The sequence below is a fragment of the Stegodyphus dumicola genome, chromosome 7, assembly GCF_044657685.1.
Source record: "Stegodyphus dumicola isolate Sdum_Otavi_A_Nest chromosome 7, ASM4465768v1".
NCBI lineage: Eukaryota > Metazoa > Arthropoda > Arachnida > Araneae > Eresidae > Stegodyphus > Stegodyphus dumicola.
Window position 1 is genome coordinate 47,286,666 of NC_140774.1, and position 15,339 is coordinate 47,302,004.

A 15,339-nucleotide genomic window follows, 5' to 3' on the forward strand; every position below is an offset into this window, starting at 1 on the left:
CGCAAAGCCTGTAATTTGGACATCCGCCGTTACATTTCTGACGTATTTAGGCCCATGTCTGTGCCCTATATTCAAGGCCTGAGCGAGACCATCTTTCAATAAGATGATGCATAACCACATGTTGTCTGTGTTGTTCTGAACGCCCTTGATACCTCGAATGTTCGACCTGTTGCTCTGGCTAGCATGTTCTGCAGATCTCTCTCCCATTGAGAAACCTGACCATGAGCTGCCGCCGGTACTACGATTGATAATCACTGGCAGAGGGTTAAAGCCGCATAAAACGAAGTACTTTGCCATCCAAGCTCTTTGACTATACCCATACTGATTACTGTTGTATTTGCTGCCGAAAGTGGCATCACTATTCTGAATTCTACAGGCTAAATACCCTTAACCACCTCCAAATTTAATCATGTCTTCCTCCCATTAAAATGTATATGTACAATAAATAAGATTCTGTTATATGCTTTCCTTCATGGTGTAGCAATTTTAAAGGCCAACAGTATACAACAGTAAACATAAGTTTATAAAGGGGTGGGACTAGACTACAGAATCAGAGTCATGATTAATTGTGGTAATTTGATAAACATTTTGCTTTAGCAGGAGAAAATAAACATAGATTTGCTGCAAATCCATTGAACTGTACAATTTAAGTGCAGCAGAAATGCAATTATTATGACTGGTTGGGACCGTATCTGATACAGAAACTGATAATCGGATTATTTTCTTTTCTGAAGGCTAAGTACGGCCTCACTGTAATTCTGCAAGTGAAGGTATTCTATTTTTTTCGCTCATCATGTTTTGTTTCAATAATAATGATTATACAGCATTTCAGCATATTTTGTTTCAATGTGATTATACAAAATGAAATTCTTTTACTTCTATAAAATAAATATAACTTATTCGCAAAATTTAATGATTTTGTTTTATTTGTGTAAGTACATAATCTATTTTAATTAAGATAAAATAATGAATTTAATTTACAGTAAACATATAATGTGATCACACAGTTTATTAAATAATTAAGGCGCCAATTTTTTCCCCTCCATATGCATTTCATATGTAGACAAAAAATAAATTACCACTTTTCATATGGAAATATTGTTGCAAACAATCCATTCAAAAAATTGTGCAGCTACCTCTTGAACAAGCCTTCTCTTAAAGATATACAAAAGTCACCATATGATATTGAGATGAAAAAATATTTTTCCTACTGTTTTGCACAACCTGTTTTAAGCACATGATATTGCTTTGAAAAAAATTATAATTTTTGAATTTCTAAGAGTTTGTACGTAACTAGTAAACTTACCTAAATTGTTTAATTTTAAATTAATTTTGGCATTATATTTGCGATTTTGTGATCAATTACAATAAACAAAAATTACTTATTAATTTGAATAAAAACATATTAGCTGTTTCAACAAAGGCTTTATCTTCATGAACATGAAATAATATCAAAGCAAGCAATGCAAATTAAAATATAATTATTATATTTGAAATTTAAAATAAGAAAGAACATATAAATAAGAAGTTTAATTTTGTGTGTCTAAAAAAAGAAATGAAAGGGATAATCTGTTCTGTTATCATAAAACTTATAACTAACAGCATATTAAGTTACAAAATGGCATTCGCATAATGTAAATGTATAAAGTAAAAGTATCTGTGAAATTAATTTAAACTGTCTCTACAAAAGAAAATTGAGAAAACACAGGTAATGATGACATCTATGAAAAAATGTGTAACATACCTTAACGAGCAGAGATATGGTAATAAATATGCTACAGATGAACATTCCACCTAAACCGTACAAATGAAGCGTCCTCCTTCCGGCTCGATCCATAAGTGGAATAGAGACTAGAGTCATGACCACCATGATGACGCCAACACCCATTGTAGCATAATGGGACACCGCATCAGATAAGCCCGCAGACATAAATAAGCTGGTTGAATAGTAGAAAACCTGAAATATTTTTTTTAATATTTCATTTCTGTTTAAATCGCCAAAACAATCTAATTTGCTCATGAAAATAAATTTAAACTTTTGAAAATGTAATTAAAAACTATTCAAAGACTAAGAAACATTAAAACTTTCAAGGACTAAAAAATAGATAAAAACTTTTTTCTGTTCATCTTTGAATAAAACTTTGTCATGGCGACCACTTTGAAAGTGATCTATACTCATTTTTAGCTATCCATCTAACAAGGTTATTGTTTATGCTGTTACAGAGTTTTATCATAATCATGAAGAGCCTATTAAGCAGACGTGGTACAAGCAAGAGAGATACAACAGAAATGTTGAAAAATACCGGACAGCAGATAAAACCGATGTCATTTGGAAATGACATCAATTTGGAAATGAGAGGAACTTGTCCAATTCTGAAATATAGAAGTAAAAACGGTTTTAATTTCCTTTTGTGATGTTCACTGGTAATCCCGCAAAAATTTACTTAATATTTTAACAATCAAAAAATGAATATCTACGATGTTATCATGCAATGATTTATAAACGCTTTTACCATGATATTTTGTACAATATGTTAAAACTGAGCAAAAATTTTATACTGCTTTACTTTCTACCATAATATTTAACACTTCGATATTTTCTCCTTGCTTTCATTTATCCCATGAGATTTTGTATGACGACATTTTCCCTTCCATTGATTGCTCTGCTACATTTTCGTCCGCGATCTTTTTGCAACGATGCTTTCGGCAGACACAGGTTCGTAGGATAAAGAATACCATGTAAGTATGAAATTTCACCATAGCACTAAAAAGTAACTTTTCAATGATATATTAAGTGTTTTCATTGATTTAGGTTTATTTGATTATGGCAAAGCACGCGAGGATTGTCCTTCAAAGGAAGGGATGCATTCATGGATAATTATCTAAGGAAAACTGGCTTATATACACTTTGCACATGGCGAAAACCACGAAAACTTTCGTGCAGCAGTCCGTTCACCTGGAGTAGAACCCACGTTGGAACTCCCAGTGTTCAGCGACTATACCGCTCGCCCGCTAGTGGATCCATTTTTTATCAAAAATTTACGTGTGAAATAATTAAGAAGTAGAAAAATTAGAGAAGTACTTTTCTGAAGATTACGCGCTTCAAATGCTGAAGCTTTTTAAAACTAACAGTTTTCGGTTACTCTTTCATGACGCAAATTATACGGATTTTATTGAAATACAAGATCTATTTTATTTTAATACATGTTTATCATTTCAGTAAATAATTTTCAACTAATTAATGGCAAAAATTGAACATATTTAGACGGAAACAGAGCAACATAAAAATCTTGTTCGTTTAAAATATCCCTAGGTAAAATACAAACGATATGTTAACACTGCTAAACAAAATTTCTAGTTTCAAATTTAAGTAATTGTCGTCCCTCCTTCAGTGACATTCTTAAAAATTTTAATAACTTACAAATTTCCAAAAACTGTTAATTTGACTTTTTAAATTAAAATATTCAAAATGTTACCCCGATTTATTATGTTAAAATATAAAAAATATATAAATTAAATATAATTACGTTGAAAATAAAAGTGATACGAAAAATAAATTCTACTGAAATGAACCGAAACAGTGCAAAACGAAATGATGCTTCGACCTGACATTATGAACACATTTTAATAAATCGGATATTTAAAAACTTTTAAAAATTAAATTACTAATGTGGAAACAGATCGTCATATATATGTTGTTTTCAGCTGGCAGTTCTGAAGGAAACCGCTGAAACAAGGCAACCAGAAGTGACCAGTAAAGGTGTTGTGCAGGGCCGTTCCTAGCGGGGATGCAGCTCGTTAAAGTACGCGGACGGCGAAAATCAGGGGCGGCCGGACTCTTGCGATGCCACGCCTAAATATTTTAAAATCATTGTAAGTACTTAGTGAATATGAAATAAAATTAAAATACTATTAATCTTTTTTTTTTTTTTTTTTAAATTTGTGGGCGACAGTCTTAGGAAAGTATGCGGGCGGCCAATGGCCTAGGAACTTCCCTGGTGTTGTGCTTCATAAAGATAATGCGAATGACGCAAAATTTCTATGACCATTCAACAACCTTTCTGGATCTGGCTGAAATATTTGATTCGTTTGGCCTTGCTCCTTGATAAATTCACTTGCTTACGCCAATTCAAAACTCCCTGAATGGCATGTATTTCGTCGCATTTTGAACACTGCCAAATAAAACCTTGATTTCTTTTCCAACAGGTGAGAAGAATTCTTTGCAAGGAAAATTTTCTAACTGCTAAAAAGACGGCAAAATATAGCGAACAAATAGAGTATTTCAAAGATATATAGTATATAGAACGAAAATGCAGTTCCATAAAATTTTAAGTGTGTCCATTTTACTTGACAAAAATTAATCTTTGGAAAACACCACGAGATATATTCTATCAAATATAAATAATGAAAAACTGTAAACAAATTAACGCATTCTAATCCACAAAATTATATACATATATAATTTTTCACAAATTTAACACATTCTTATAACCTGACAAGCTTCAGTATTTTATCAAATTTGCATTTGCTATGAAGTGTGCTTAATTAGTGAAAGCTGTAAAATGTTCAGATATAAAAAAATAGAGTTAAATTTTAAAAATATCACCCTTACAAGATGCTAACTCCACTAAAATAATGCTTTTCTTTCGCCTGCACTTTTAGAATAAACCAAATGTAAAAAGTAATAAAGTGACTGCTAAAACATGGGGGGGGGGGAATCTTTCTCCATTTGCTTTAAATAGTAATTATCCCTACAAATTTCACTCATTAAATTCCTGTTAATTTTTTGACAATTAAGAAAATTAATAAATTTTAGAAAGCTTTCAAATGCATCTCGATGATCTTAGGTGTTCCTAAAAGAGACTTAAGCAGAAAGACGGATTTTCGTAAACAGGAAGACTTTAGACTTCATGTGAGCAGTAGTATTGGCAGTATTTGTGTAATAAATTTAAATAACTAGTCTAAAAGCTTGAGTATATTACATAAATAACAGCTTAATAATATTGTATTAGTAGTAGCATATGTAATCTCTATTAGAAAGAAAAATATGCAATGAAACCTCGGTACACGAATTTGACAAGTTCCTAAAAGTCGTTTGCCATCTGAAACGTCCACAACCTGGAACTGTTAAAAAAACGGGGCAGTTCTACTGGGCCGACTGACGAAATTCAGAGTTTTTTATGTCTCGAAAGCGCGAATTGAAATATGTATTAGATTTATATATAGCGTTGTTCTAATATAAGTATTTTGAGACAAAATCGGACTTTTTCTGAAATAATTATTCTGAATTTAAAAATTCTTACCCCCTTTACCCCTTTTTAGAAGCGTAAGAATTTTATTACTTTCTATAGCTACGGCTTTTTTTAGGATATGTATTACCTTGAGGACAAATATCATTTGGAGCTGCTACGGTAATTACAAATTTATTATCTGCTGTAACCATTTTTTTCCATATTTTCATTTTACGACTCAAATCAAGCCGAACTACCAAGTTTTGCAAAGATTGCAAGATAGGTTTTAGAAAATTAGTTTTCAAAATTTTAGCTCCTCAATGTTAATTGAGTTTGGTATATATTTATTAATCTCTCTTATTAAATTTATTTTATTCTTCCTTTCACAGAATTCAGGTTCATTTCAAATAAAATTCACCCATTTTTTGATTATTTTTAAAATTTGTATTTTTAAACATGTTTCAAAAAAAATTTTCAAAAAAATTATGAATTATAATCTATAAAATATTTACCATCTTCTTAAAGTAGACGTATTTCTAAGCACACCTACAAAAATTAGTTTTTTATTTAAAATTTCCGAAGACATCCGGGAATTTATATATTGGCGCGTTTTGAAATTTGCCATATTTGTTGAAAGCAATAAAACATCAAATGTGGCTTAAACACTTTGATAAAATTATTTGAAAGTAGGAACGTGTGACTTTTTCCGCTCATACACAATGTAAAAAGGTAGAAACGAGGTGCCTTTTTTTTCCACTCAGGCATAATAGAAGGGAAAGGAAAATTGGTTGCCATATATTAAGAAGTTCGCCAAGTGAATTATTCTTGGTGCAAACTGAAAAAAAAATTGCGCCAAGATACATTTTTGAATTTCTCCATAAATTTCGTACCAAATTTCACAAAATTTAATATCTAGGCATAATTTGAGTAGTAGAATCGAAATATGGAAAAATATTGGTACGTTATTTCAGAAAAAGTCAGATTTTATATGAAAATACCTATGTTAGAACCATGCTATATATAAATCTAATATATATATATATATACTAAGTCGCGCTTTCGAGACATGAAAAACGCAATTTGAATTTCGTCAATCGGCCCAGTAGAACGGAAGATATAGAACTGTTCCCCCCTTTTTTTGTGCAGTGTACAATGAATTCATTTATTCTTGGACTAAAGATTACTTTTTTAAGCTTTATAACAGTACTTCATATCCAAATTCATCACACATATTGAAAATTATTAAACACAAGATAAAAAACACAAGTACCATATTAAAGAGATAAAGTGAACTAAAATTTAATTTTTACTATTCTTGTACAAAAAAAAAGTGCAAGGGGTAAGTTGAACGTGCAAAGGATTAGTCTGGCTTTTGCGATTACGCAAAGCTTCGAGGGCTATCTGCCTAAGGGAAGGAATGCCTTGGAGAACTTTTTTAAGGGAAACTGGCTCGTATACACGTTACACAGGGGAAAAACCACCGTTTCAAAAAAGTGTTGGCATTCTTGGAGCATCTTCTTTCATTACTTCTATCGACTCTACTTGACACTTGGTTTCATTAAAAATGTGTCTTACGTGATTTGTTGTTTGTATTTTACATTATAAAATGAGACAAAAATATTGTCATTGAAAGTGGGCTACTGTAGCTTTGCTATTTATACATGATCTCTACATTGTTACATCCGTAATAAAAGCGTCAAGAAAAAATCTTGTTTCTTTTCGCAAAAATCTGGCGAGTCAAAGAATTAGGATCATCTTCAATTCCTTCCTTTCCTCCAAAAATTTTAAATCGCCTTTGCCGCTTGTGAAGTTGTAGTTCTTATTAAACTCATTATTTGGTGCTTTAATAATCATTAGAGGATCAAAATTCTCTAACTACCAACAACAAATAAATTGTCGTTGTTGTAATTATTAAACTCTAAGATTAGGCCTAAAAACACTATACCGTAGATAGGAAAAAAAGGTTTGGATGTCAAAGCTCTTAACATTGTCTACAATACAATTTATCCATAATTTTTTCCAGCTGGATTCATAGTCCTTTAAGTCCTATGCTACGAGGCTTTTCACATTAAAATGATGTGATTACCTCAAAATAACAGTAAAAATAATTTGTGGCTGACTTGAATGTTAATATCTTGAGATACCTTTTCATCACCAGACGAATTTTCTGTTCATATAATTTGCTAGTGATGGGTGGCAATCGTGATTCGAGGTTCCATTATTACTTTTACAAAGAAATGAATAAATCCATACTTACAACATGTAATTAATTTATTAACTAATAAAATAAATTCATTCCGAATTAGTCATTTATATCCGTACATGTACAAAAAAGGAGGTTTCAGGAAAGATATAATGATTCAAAATGTTTTAGAAATGCCTGTTGATTTGGGATTTTTATCAAATATTAATAAAATTACAAAGCAATAGACCTCAAGTATGTTATACTTTTTATATTATTGCATAAACGAAATGCAGAAAACATTTGGTCTTTTTCAAGGAATACTCAATGAATTATCAGATATATTAAGATTATTAAATTACATTATCATAATATGCAGCTTATCACCACTGTTAGAATAAAATCAGATTTGTTATATTTTATATTGAATTAATTTAATAGAACTTTGAGCAACTTTAACAGTTTTTTAAATTTTATTTTTCCCGTTTTTCTTTCTAAATTATTATTATATAGTTACGAATTTTGAATACATGTAAATAATTTTAATATAGTATCTCTTACATAATGTAACTCAAAATGCCATTTGAAGAACGGAGCTCTGCCGGAAAAATATTACAGTGGCAAGTCTAGTTAACACTGAGGTAAATGGCTATCCTGCTAAATTGACTAGATATCGTGAAGGTGGAGATAGTTTTGGCGCGACTAATTTTTGTCGGCAAATGGCGACTTTCGGCGACATTTTATCCAGCTCCGGTATAACTAATTTTTATTGTAACTGAATAACTAATCGATACATATATGTAGCATACCGCATCCGGCCCTTAAATGGTTGGTTTGGTTTATTTAATTAAGGCAAAGCACACTAGGGCTATCTGCCTAAGGGAAGGGATGCCTTCGTGGACCTTTTTAAGAGGAACTGGCTCATATACACGTTACACATGTGGAAAACCAAACGCCCATGCAGCCAGCCCGTTCGCGGGATTCGAACCTCGGACCGAACTACCAGTGTTCAACGACTTTCCACTGGTGGGTCCCCCGGCCCTTAAATGTAACTAACTGTATATGCCTTCGAGTAATTTCGAGAAATGGAAGGTACTAGAGGTTTCTCGGTGGCAGGAGAAAGACTATATAAGGCCGGTGAGTTCTCAGTTTTTAGCTCAGAAATAAATCTCTGTGAGAGCTTAGCTTTTTGCATTGCGTTCTGTTTAAAGTTCTTAGTAGTTTAAAGTAGTAACTACTGATTGTACTCTGATATACTGCAAAGAGCTGTACAAGTACTTTTGTGGAAAGCTCTAAAACGTAAAGTGTTTCTTTTGTGAAAATTAATTTTATCACTCTAGTATCGTTTCTGTGTGGCGTTTACTTCATAATGAACACGTACGCACGCAACAATATGTATTATCTAAGGATAGGGCATTACAAAAAAAAAAATAGCTGAAAAAAAGCAGAACCATTCAAAAGTTCAAGAAACGCTGATTAAAATAATTGTTGCAGGTAATTCAAAGAGTAATATTTGTGTTAAATGATTAGAAAAAGAAAAATATACTAAAAACTGTTCATTCTAAGAAAAAGAATTCTACCTCCTAAAGATAAAGAACATTTTTATTTGCTGGGTCACAAGAATAAACAGAATATGAAAAAAATTTATGTAGAAAGAAACCATAAAACTCACTGCATTAATTCCTGTGAGCTGTTGCGATAGTTGCATTACAATTCCTATTAATAAAGGCAGCTGAAGGCTCTTGTTGCGAATCACCTGACAGACAGTCATCTGAAATGAATAATAGTATTAGATGGGCAGCATGTTTACACTGAGGACCTCTTACAAAACTTGTGAATTGTTTTTATAATGCAAAATTACATTAAGAAAACTGTAAATTAGGAAACTATAAAACATTAGAAAATCCCGGTTATATAGGATGGGCATAAAATAATTTTCCTTATAAACGAGTTTTCATAGTGTCTTGCGGTTCAATGAATAGGAACAAAATTGAATATGCAAGACTTGCAGGATCTGCACTTATGAATGATGTGAATGACGGTCTAATAATGGGAATGGCCACTTCACTTGAGTAACTGGTGCTTATAATTTTCTGGTCATACATGCATGTTATAATTGTTACATTTCTCTCATTCCTTTGTAATCCCCACTTCTACTTTGCCTAATACTCCTGTGTCGGTGTTCCTAATGCTGCAGGTATAAATACCAACAACGTTTGTGGGCTGATTACGTTGTGACGCAAAAACACTGGTGCTACTGTTGGAAAACCGCGAGACCTTTGCTGTTCATCTCATTCTCGAGCACATATCATTGCAATCTCTATAACTTGAATTTCGTGCAAAAGTGTTTCGAGGTACATAAAGATCGTGATTTCAGATATTAAGACAGATCCCATGTTCCAGATACTTGTATTTTCCAAGTTTTGCTGCAGTATGTTTTTAACAATGAAGGGATGGAGATATTTTTGAAATGCTGTACCCAATTGCAAGCCCGTGGTAGTCCATCCCATCTCTTGTTGTTTGATAATGTAAGCAGGAATTTCAAAATGAAATCCTTACTTATGTACCACTTCGACAATCCACAAGCCTTCATAAAACACGAGGCGTAACAGAGCCAGTTAAACTTAGTCCAAGAACAAATCATTTTTGTTGAATGGATCAATGAGGACTTCGATCTGGAAAAAAAAAAAAAAAAAAAAACACCTTTCAGGAAGAACTTCACTACCTTCACTACTCAAAATCTTAGTGATTATGGACTTCATTCTCTCAGGTCTTAAGAGAGGAATTCGATTACAAAAAGTCAGGTTTCTTCCTCTTAGCACTAATCCTACTCCAGCACATGAATCAGCAAATACGCCTATGCCAAAACATAATTTCAACGATGCTTCGAGATGACCGAAAAAACGTTACCCTCTGAATTTTCAAAGAATTATTTCCTCATCGTGTTTAGCATGCGGTGAACCAAGAATACGTCCTTCAATTCTGTTCGGAGGAATTCGTGCCATGATTGCGTTGTTCCACATACTACACCAGGGATGGCCAAAGTGCGGCTCGCGAGCCTGATATGGCTCTCGCAAGCAATTTGTGGGGCTCGTGCATATAAAATATATGTATGAAATATGGTAAACTAAAACTATTCAGTGTTCAAAAAGAAGTAATTAGTTTAGACTCTTTTTACAAAGTTATCAGGGACTTTTTTCTATTTAAAACCTCCTCCACTAATTCTATAATGATGTAAATATGAACTTGTGGCTTTTAGAAAATCTAGATGCGGCTTTCGAACATTCCTGAATTCAAACGTGCAGCTTTTACTGACATGAAGTTTGGCCAACCCTGTACTACACAAAAACCTCCAGTTGTCGATATTATGTTTCTTTTAATTCACGGGGCGAATGCGAATGAAAGTCAAAAGCTGGTGCGGAAACATTTAAAGGAACTGACCACCAATGAAAAGACGGGAGTACCTCACCAGTGTCAAAGACATTCTCGTTCGAGGAGAAGAAAACGATGAAATATCCCCTCACTTCGAAGAAGACTAGGCAGATATGTATAAATGACAAACAGCGCAATACCCTGGTAGTAAAGCACCATTCGAATAAAACTGAAGTAATTTAAGCGTTGAAAATTATTTTTTTCTCAAAATTATCTAAAGAAGGCCAGAGTAACTTCTTTAAAGAAGGCATGTATTGGAAAGATGAGGATTACAGAAAAAAAAAGGGCAATGAAAGGAGAAAACACAGATAGGGGTGATTCCTTTAGTTATGATTTTTTGACAGGAAAAATACAGGTTAATTTATTTATTTTTAACTTTATATTTTATAAGAACCAATTTTATGTAAATAGTTTTGTTATGGAACGGATTATCTGAATACTATTATTTCTTATGGGAAAATTCATTTTGATATATGAATGCTTTGGATTACAAGCACGTTTTCAGAATGAACTGTGCTCGAAAACAATGACACCACTTTATAAATAATACTGTTGTCTGTATTTCAAAAATGTTTGTTACAGTTATTGCTTTTAACGCTATTCTTTTTACTTTCACGTTATAGTTTGTTATACATTTATACCTTGTATGCTGCAATCATAAATTGGAAAAAATCACTAATTTGTGCATTGAAAATCTAGAGTAAAAAAACAAGAGGAATATGCATCTAAAATACGGTAGTATCTTATCGCTCATGCCCTAATTTACTAATGCCATATTAAATTCACGTTAAAGAGGAGTTCCCATACTGTATACAAAATCAATGCTCACTTTCAGCAATAATACTTATTTGATAAACATGCTATATGATCATTCTGCATCTTGTCCACTGCGAATTCTGCAAACAGTTTTACGTCACTATTTTATACTCGCTAAAAAACAGTGTTTTTACTAATTGCAATGCTTGCTTTACAAAACCTACATAAGTTTTTTTTTTTTTTTTTTTTTTTTTTAGTTTTAAATTTTGGAATGCTCTGATGCACAGAGCTGAAACTATTTATATACAATTCATGCTATTTCAGGACAATTCGCATTTGGGGGTTAATTTCTAAGATTAACATTTAAACAAATAGACAGCAAATATCTTCCTATGAATACTTAATACTTCGTGTAAAATACTAAAAGACTTAAAATTATATTCAGGAAAGATTAAAGAATACTAGTAAACAGAAAAGTTGATGAAAACCAAGAATATGCCCACAGAACCAGCCTGTTCACTTAGTATCAAATCCTGATTCAAACTACCACTATTCAGTGATTTTACTGCCCGGCCCCTGGTAGACCACTACAGAAAAAAGCACGTTCACAAATTCCTGTGTTCTTTAATGTACTCTACTCATAAATATCATTATTAGATAAGTAACATCTTACATTTACATCATTATATAACTGTAAATAATGGTATAAATGCAAGCATATTAACAACAGTCATCGTCTACATTAAATTCTTGTATATATAACAATCATATAAAGAAATAAAAAAAAAGTACTTGAGGTTCTTGTTCTTGAGCTCTTTCTTCTGCACGCATTTCTTCTAAATCCTCATCTACATGAACTGTACATCGAAGTCTTTCCAGTGCTGTAAAGGTGAAATTAATGAGTTAAATTCTTATTGAAAACCCTTAACTGAACACAGCTCAAAATTTTACAGTACGTTTATTAAACTCCAATCCAATTATTTATGTAAAGCGCCAAGAAAAATAACATATAATACAACTCATTTAGTCCTTCAATCGACGAGGTTAGTTTAATTTTTTTTTTACTCTGTTCTTAAGAGGAAAAGAATTAATCACTGATTAACCGCACAGGCTGAATGATTAATTGCAATTCAATTATTCAGATCACATTTTTTTTCTAAGGAATGAAAGAGAGAAACTTGCATTCTTCTTTGTCACATGAGCTGATGGTATGGGGTACCAGTGGTATGCATCTCGTTCACATCTAATCTGCATGCTCGGTCTTCCACTAGCTACCATTGCATTCCTCGGGTTTTAATGTCTATAACTATGTTATATTTTAGGGCTTACATAGCTCTCCTTTTAACAGGAAAATCTGAGATCACATTTTGCTCACACATTGTCCTGTGTTGCATCAGCAGACAGTATATTCGACTCCTTCGTCAGACCACCTCTCACCACCGAAAACATCTGGTCAGTGGTTGTAGAGAGATGACAATACCCCAGCTAATGACAGATGAACTACACTAGAAGTGAGTCCAAGCAGAATTGAAGCCACATAGACTGCACTCGTAATTGCTATATAAAGTCTATTGAATCCATATCGAGCCATATAACAACTGCTTTTGCTACCAGAGGAGGACACTTAACATCCTGATTTCTGCATGGTCTGGGTCTCAAAACACCTATCATTTTCATCGTTTCACCCATCTATTATGAAGTATTCGTCAAAAGATTATTGTACTCACTGCTTTTTTTACTGGTGTAGCAATTTTAATGAACAGCAGCATGTTAGGTACCTGGTAAGGAAATGTTTTAGGAATTAAGACAATGAAAAGGTGCTACAATTTTCAAAATAATCTTCATAGAGTACTAATAATTCAGACACTGTAAATCATAATATATACGACAATGTAACAACAATTAGGCACTTTCAAGACAGTTAGCTTTCCGTTCAATTTTAAAATATTAATAATTCAAAGCAAATACGCTTTTATTTAAGAGCGGCTTGTTAAAATAACTTAGCTGGTGCCTTCAGAAAATCGGCCCCTTAGATATCTAATTATGCCGGCTATGGAGCCGGCTGTGATAATAATGATTACCTTCTCTGGCAGAAAGTTCCTGCTGTTTTGTGATGAGCAAGTAACGAGGACTCTCAGGGCACATGGGAAGGAGTAGTAGCTGCAAAGCTGCAGGTATCACAGCCACACCTGGGGGAAGGAAAAATACACAACTAAAGCAAGATAAAAATGTGATAATTATGCATTTATATTTATATTCAATATGAAAGCTTAATCTAAAATGTTTATGTAATTACGTATGTATGTTTATTTTACAAGATATTACGTAAAATTTAGTGTGTTGCTTGTTGCAATTTAGTGTTTTGCTTGTAACAACAAATCAAGAACATTTCCTTTGGCCGCTAGTACATTAATAAAATATTAATTACATTACATTTTATTAATAAAATTAAGAAAATGTAAAATACACATTATACTCTAAATTTGTGGAACAAATGGGATCAAAACTCATTCAGATATTTTAGACATCCAAGTAACTGGACTAACTTTTCCTGCAAGGGGCGTTTTTTTAAAATGAGGTTAACGAAACTAGAAGTGACCCTCAAAGCCTACCCTTGTGGTCCTTCTAGATCAAAATTCAAGTTAACTGCGTATACCACACCATTGATGGAAATCTTACCATAGATGGAGTTTATAAATTACAGATGGCAATCGTTTATTACTTTTTCTATCAATACTGGTATTTTATGATATGTATTATTTCTTATCCTATCTTATCGACTTCTTTTGTGTTAGAAACAAAAGAGGGATTTAAAGTACAATGACTGTGGTGCTCTTCACCTTCTTTCGACGTACATTTGGCGTCGTTGGGCTCATTACCAGTGAAAATGGTTATGTTAGTTATTTGAACTTGCCAAAGCCAGGAGGGCTATGTGTCTAAGATGAAGGAAGCCTTAGTGGAGGACTTCGTGAGAGAAGCTGCCTCATATTTACATTACATAAAGGGAAAACCACGAAAACCAAAGATGCACCTGGCCTTTTCCCCTGGTTTCAAACTCAAAGCAGGTCGAACTATCAGAATTCAGCGTTTTTAACCACTTGGCAACTGGTGAGGCCTAATGAAAACTGAATGCAATGAATTGTACAACTGTGCTTTAAAATTTATAACTAAGTTTGCTTCTACGTGTCTGGGGGAGAAAAGATTTTCATCACTAACTCAAATGAGAACTAACTACTGAAATCGGCTTGATGTATACGCTAATCTCCGAATTGAGCCTACTAGCATGCATAAAAACACAGGACAGCTGTGCACAAACTGGCATGCTCATCCATTTCATTAATGTGGATACTAACATCTATTTCGCTTTCAGTTAATAAGATTATGCAAACTAATAGTCTTGAAGTATTGAAAACGAATGCAAATTATCTTCGATTAACTTAATTACTACTTAATATCTATATAAAATTAAATGAATTTTAATTATGTTTTTAAAATATAAGTGCACTGGTAGAAACATACTAAAAAATAAGTTTCGAAGAGGTCAAGAGTAAGGTGGTCATCAGAATATTTAAATTTATAAAAAGGGTCCACAAAAAGAGTTTTCACGTTCCATAAACACAAACATTTTTGATAAAATTATACAATGAAATAACTTAGATTTTATTTGTCTAAACATGCAGTCTATTTTATTTTCTATTAAAGTAAAGCAATGCAATTTATTTTTATTAATGTAAATCC

General features: G+C 32.6%; 1 protein-coding gene across 5 annotated transcripts in view; it reads right to left on the reverse strand.

The window, feature by feature from the left end:
• Positions 1-15,339, reverse strand: part of LOC118181212 (glucose transporter type 1-like) — a 289,653-nt gene that overhangs the window by 91,647 nt on the left and 182,667 nt on the right. For all 5 annotated transcript variants that reach the window (XM_085820155.1, XM_035350293.2, XM_035350291.2 and 2 more), the window contains 4 exons: positions 13,683-13,790; positions 12,394-12,482; positions 9,086-9,184; positions 1,745-1,957 (listed from right to left, as the gene is read on the reverse strand). In XM_085820155.1, coding sequence (XP_085676281.1) covers positions 1,745-1,957; positions 9,086-9,184; positions 12,394-12,482; positions 13,683-13,790 — 509 coding nt within the window. The remainder of the gene's footprint in view (positions 1-1,744; positions 1,958-9,085; positions 9,185-12,393; positions 12,483-13,682; positions 13,791-15,339) is intronic.